Source organism: Leishmania braziliensis, chromosome 26 (assembly GCF_000002845.2).
Source record: "Leishmania braziliensis MHOM/BR/75/M2904 complete genome, chromosome 26".
Taxonomy (NCBI): Eukaryota; Euglenozoa; class Kinetoplastea; order Trypanosomatida; family Trypanosomatidae; genus Leishmania; species Leishmania braziliensis.
Window position 1 is genome coordinate 216478 of NC_009318.2, and position 5000 is coordinate 221477.

Below are 5000 nucleotides of genomic sequence, written 5' to 3' on the forward strand. Positions count from 1 at the left end.
GGAGGGGGGGAAGGGGCGTGCCGGCCGCATACTCGGTTCTGCTTTTTTTTTTTCATGCAAATTAGGGGGACCACAGCTTAATCGCGCGCCCGTTTTTCGCCTGGTGCCGCCACCTCCGCCTGTGGCTCTTGGTCTTCCTCTTCGCCGAGAAACGTCGGAGCCACGATGAGAGGCCTTTCGCCAGACGGAAACATGGTGCCGCTCAGCTCGGCGATTGCGCGCTCGTACCCGACACGTCCCCCTAGCTCCACTAAGGCATAACCGGCGCAGAAGCAGTCGGCATTGAGGGGGATTTTGATGTCGGTGATGGTGCCAAAGTAGTCCGGATCACCCTCCTTGAACGAGACGAGGTAGTCGGCAATGTCTTCCTGAGTCGTCGTTTCCGGCAGATTTGAGAAAAATAGCACCCAGCCCTCTATGCTGGGAATCGGATAGCCTGGCTGTATGTCGTTCGGGCGCTGCAGGCGCTCGTACTGCGTGCGGGTGCGGCGTACGCGGCGCAGCTGTCGCAGTTCGGTGCCGGGGGCTTCGGTGGCTTCCATCTGAGCAAACAGCTGTTGTGACAAGGCGCGCGTAGCTTACGGCGGCTAACGACGAGATTTACTTGCTTTCGTTTGGTGTCGCTGAGAGGGGCAGAGCATTGGCATGCGTTGCGCGTGCAGGGTGTGTTTCATGCGAAATGATGAGTGAGCTCAGTAACAGGTGTGTGACACAGACACTCCCAGAGAGAGAAAAATAAACGTAGAAGAGGAAAGCGGGATGGTAATGTGGCAGACACAAATGTGCGTTTCATTTGACGGCGCCGCTGTGGTCGCCAACAGAGGCAGCACGAATGCAGCACAGCCTGCTACAGCTAGATGCTTCACTTTTATCCTCAAACACTCGTCTCTCACGTGCACCCGGACTGACTCAGTTAATGTGCCGTCAAGGAGTTCATTTGCATGGGTACGCTTTTTTTCTTTCCTGTGTGTCTGTGTGTGTGTGTGTGTGTGTGTGTGTGTGTGTGTGGTCTCGCTTGCACACATGTCACGTCGCACGACGAGAAGGTCCGCTCGTCACACAAAGCCAAAAGGCAAACGGCCAGCCGAATGCTCGAAAGCACGAAGCGTTCCGCGAGTACTCGTGACCATCGACCAGAGAGAAAGACGCACAAAAGTAACGTCGCGACCAACCACGTCACAGGTCGTCGCCGTTCCACCGCAACCCCGGCTTCGCAGTGGCGCCGCCGTACCCGGTCAGGCGTGGACCATAGCGGTGATCCCCCTTCACATACCCGCCTCGCATGCTGCCAGTGACAACGTACTGCCCATACGCCTTGATGACCGTCGCCACGGAGTTGTTGCGCAAGTACACGTTGCCAGTCTTGACAGTTGCAAAACGTTTGGACCGGGACAGCATAGTGTCGATCTTTTCCTGTAGCTCTGCCGGCGTACACGACTCCACACCTTCGCCAAGCTCCACGCGAACGGGGTACAGGATGCCGGCACGCGCGTAGGGCTCGTGATGCCGCATCACGTCAATGACACGGCAGAAGACTGGCGCCCGCAGCACGGCGCGCAAGCTGCAGCGCAACATACGAGTGCACAGAAGTCCTTTGTCTGCTGATCGCTGAGGTGCGCACACCACATCCAAAAAGAGACTTCGCCTAGAGCGAAGCAGCAATAGACAAGTCAGCAAGATGACGGTCTTCAACAACACAGATGAGCCCCAGTTTTTTCTCCTGTGCCCGTGGGATAGTTTCCGGCTTCGCCGCGCACTCGGCTGCCTCTCACGCCTCGCAGTACTTCGTTGTCTGGCGCTCGTGGCTGCCCCTACGTACTTGCTGTAAAGGTAACGAGAAGGAAGAGAGAGTTGAATGGTGACGAGGAAGGCTGGAGGCAATCAGTACAAGAGCAAAGATGCCGCAGGGGCGCACGTTCGTTGCTTCGTGGTCCAATCAGCGCGCCACGTGTTGTCCGTCTTGCGAGAAACCTCCATGCTGAGACGCGGTAGAGAAAACACTCATCCGGGGAGCCTTCCCCCCCCCCCCCCCCCCATCAACGCTGAAGTCAGCGGTGTCGAACTTGCTCCAGCGCCACAATACTGTGACCCGGGTATCTTTTGGGAAGGTTCTGCCTTCCGCGGAACCCATACGCTCCGGTCAAACAGCTGTTGGGGTGCGCACTTTTCTGGCACCAACAACTGCCACCAGGCCAAGCATACTGTTCTTTAGGCTTTTCCTGTCCAAGTCCAGTAACAGGAGACACACGCACACATGCACATCACAAGCAAAGCGTGCGAAGGAGGCAAAAAATAAGGAGAGGAAAGGCGGAAAGGGGGAATGAGCCAAACGACCTGATCTTGTCGGGAGTCCTTCATCTTTTCACTTCTGCAGTTGGCGCTGTCATGAATAACAGTGGGAAGCACACCAGCGGGGTGTCCAGGGCCCACCACCCCCCACTCTGCTCTGTGCGCGGAAATGCCAAGCAGCTCCCCTCTCTCCCTGCCAGTGCCAAGCCCCCTCCCCCCCTCCGGTGGCGACTGGGCCAAGCACCTACGACGTAGCGAGGCCAGTGCGATGTCTCGCTGCGGATGTCGGCGGCCAGGTCCTGGCTGGCGCTGCGTCGGACCGACCTGCGACAGTGAACCCGTCTGTGCCACCCACATGATGGGCGGAGTGCCAGCGTGACTCGAACGTATTCCTCACCTGGCCCTCGCTGCCGACGGGTGTGGGGAGCCTGAGCGTCGCACCGAGGGATGTGCCAGGTGGCGGCCGGCACAATGGGAGCGGCTGTGAGACGACCTGCGAGGGTGTTGGGCGGGCAGGGCTGGAGGCCGGGGCTGTGGTTCGGCGACTGTAGTGGGCAGCATTGCTGCAAGGTGTGTCGACGGCTGTTTGGCGCCACGCGATGGGCCTGTGGCAGGCCGAGGAGGTGGCGGCGGCAGAGTGGCGTTTGGCCTCTGCTGTGCTGCAGAGAAATGGAGACGCGGAAGGAAAATAATCTTTTTGGAAGACATATGTGCTCTCGTGCGACACGTGCGTCCATGCGCATGTGTGACGCCGGGATGAGCGAAGAACGAGAGAGAGGAGGAGGAACGAGAGCCCACGTGGTGGTGTGTCTCTGCGTGTGTGGACCCCCTTTCCTGTCCCACTTTGCACCCTGAAACTTTCTCCTCTCACGACTCCTTTCACACCCACACGGAGTACTCGAGCCATGAGAGAGAGACCGCCAGTGGCATGTCAGCCGCAGCACTCTTAGAAGAGGGTTGAGGGAGAGAGCGAAGGGAGTGGCGGGAAGCGGTGTGCTTGCGTGAGAGCGACTTGTAGCAGAACGCTAGGAATGAGCCCTAGGAAAGAGACAAAGAGAGCAGAAACGAAAGGCAGTTAGAAAAAGCGTGAAGAGATGCACACGCACACGCACACACCAACCCTAAACGAGCGTGTGAAAGGGGGGAGGTGGAGGGGGGGGGAAGGCGGAACAACTGGAGGATACCGAAAAGGGAGGAGGCACATACTGTTACTGTCACCAGAGGTGAAAAGAGATGCCGCAAACATACACATAGAGAGAGAGAGCGAGAGAGCGACGAACGATGATGGGAAAAAAAAAGACAACAGAAATTGGCTGCAATGCACCCGGGTAGGACACATCTTACTGCAGCTGTTCCGCCTCCGCCGCCGTCTCTTCAGGAGGGGCGGAGGTGCCCGTGAGGTCCTCATCCTCCACCGTTGCCACTGTCGCGTCGAGCATGCTGACAGAGACCTGGTTGGGAGAGGGGTCTCGGTTCGCTTCATCACTGTCCTCCGACACCGGCGGACCGCCTTGAGCCGTCAGGCTCGTCACTGTGAAAGTGGTGGAGACGGTGACGAACTCAGGATTCCTCAAGCCTGGCGATGGCGGCGTCATGTGCCTAGCGTTCTCGTCGAGAGAAGACATGTCAACGGCGCCGCTCGCGCGGTGACTTCCCTCCGCCACGGCTGCCTCCACTGCAGCAGACGGGTCCGCGGCCTGCAGGAGCGGCATGGGTGCTGGGGGTGGTACCGGATGCAGCAGCTCTTCAATACGGACGTCGATCTCCGCAATACTGGCTCCAGGCGCAAACCGAGCGTAGGGTGCACCCTTCTGATCGACGAGAAAGCAGGTGAAGTTCCACCGCACAGCGCTCTGGCCTAGCGCGCCGCGGATACGACTCTTCAGGAACCCGACGAGCGGCAGCTCGTGATCGCCGTTCATAACCACCTTGGCCATGATGGGAAAGTCTACCTTACCGATATGCGGGTACATGCACGAGATGCTCTCCGAAATCTCACCCTCATCGCCTGGCTCTCCGTTGCCAAACTCGTTGGACGGAAACGCCAGGACGACGAACCCTTCGCAATAATGCTTGCGGTAGAGGTTCACAAGGGTGGTGTAGCCGGATTCTGTGTAGTACTTGCACTTGCTCGCCACGTTGCAGATGAGCACGACCGAGCCCTTGTGTTGGCAAAGGTCGTAGAGCTCGTGGCGACAGTTCAGTACCTGGAAGTCGTAGATCGTCTTGGTGGCGTTCGGATCGGGCGCGTTGACAGCGACACCGTGAGTGCACGCCAGCGTCTCGTAGGCGGACTGCGTCTGTGCCACAGGGTGGCTTCGACTGACCGAGGTGGTTGGGCTCAGCATCTGGGCAAGCATCGGCACCGACTGTTCACCAACGGACGTGAGAGTGTTGTCTCCAACTTTCATGATTAGCGTATGCGAAGGCGGCGAGCTCAAGAAGAAAAGGCGATGCGGAAAAGGGTAGCGGTGTACTACACGCGCTGCTCCTCAGTGCCGTCGTATTGGTGTGTGTGTGGGGGAGGGGGGGGTCACTCTATCACGCGTCCTTGACAACCCACACTACTCTCTCTCCTTGTGTGTATGTGAATGAGGCGTCGTGTGGGTGGGGGAAGTGGAGGGAAAGTGGAAGTTCATGTCCGTGCAGAACGATTTCGGGAAGGAATTCGCTGCTGGGGAAGAGAAAAATGGAGGAGAGGTAGAAGAGAA

General features: G+C 58.4%; 3 protein-coding genes across 3 annotated transcripts; all 3 read right to left on the reverse strand.

The window, feature by feature from the left end:
• Positions 1–77: 77 nt before the first annotated feature.
• On the reverse strand, positions 78–542 carry LBRM_26_0790 (conserved hypothetical protein; the record flags this gene model as incomplete). The annotated part of the gene is made up of 1 exon (XM_001562261.1): positions 78–542. One exon carries the CDS (start codon positions 540–542, stop codon positions 78–80), a length of 465 nt encoding a protein of 154 aa, XP_001562311.1.
• Positions 543–1176: 634 nt separating this feature from the next.
• Positions 1177–1575, reverse strand: LBRM_26_0800 (conserved hypothetical protein; the record flags this gene model as incomplete). Its single annotated transcript, XM_001562262.1, has 1 exon — positions 1177–1575. The coding sequence occupies one exon, from the start codon at positions 1573–1575 to the stop codon at positions 1177–1179; it is 399 nt and encodes a 132-aa protein (XP_001562312.1).
• Positions 1576–3629: 2054 nt separating this feature from the next.
• LBRM_26_0810 (putative glutathione peroxidase-like protein) lies at positions 3630–4649 on the reverse strand (the record flags this gene model as incomplete). Its single annotated transcript, XM_001562263.1, has 1 exon — positions 3630–4649. The coding sequence occupies one exon, from the start codon at positions 4647–4649 to the stop codon at positions 3630–3632; it is 1020 nt and encodes a 339-aa protein (XP_001562313.1).
• Between the last annotated feature and the right edge of the window lie 351 nt (positions 4650–5000).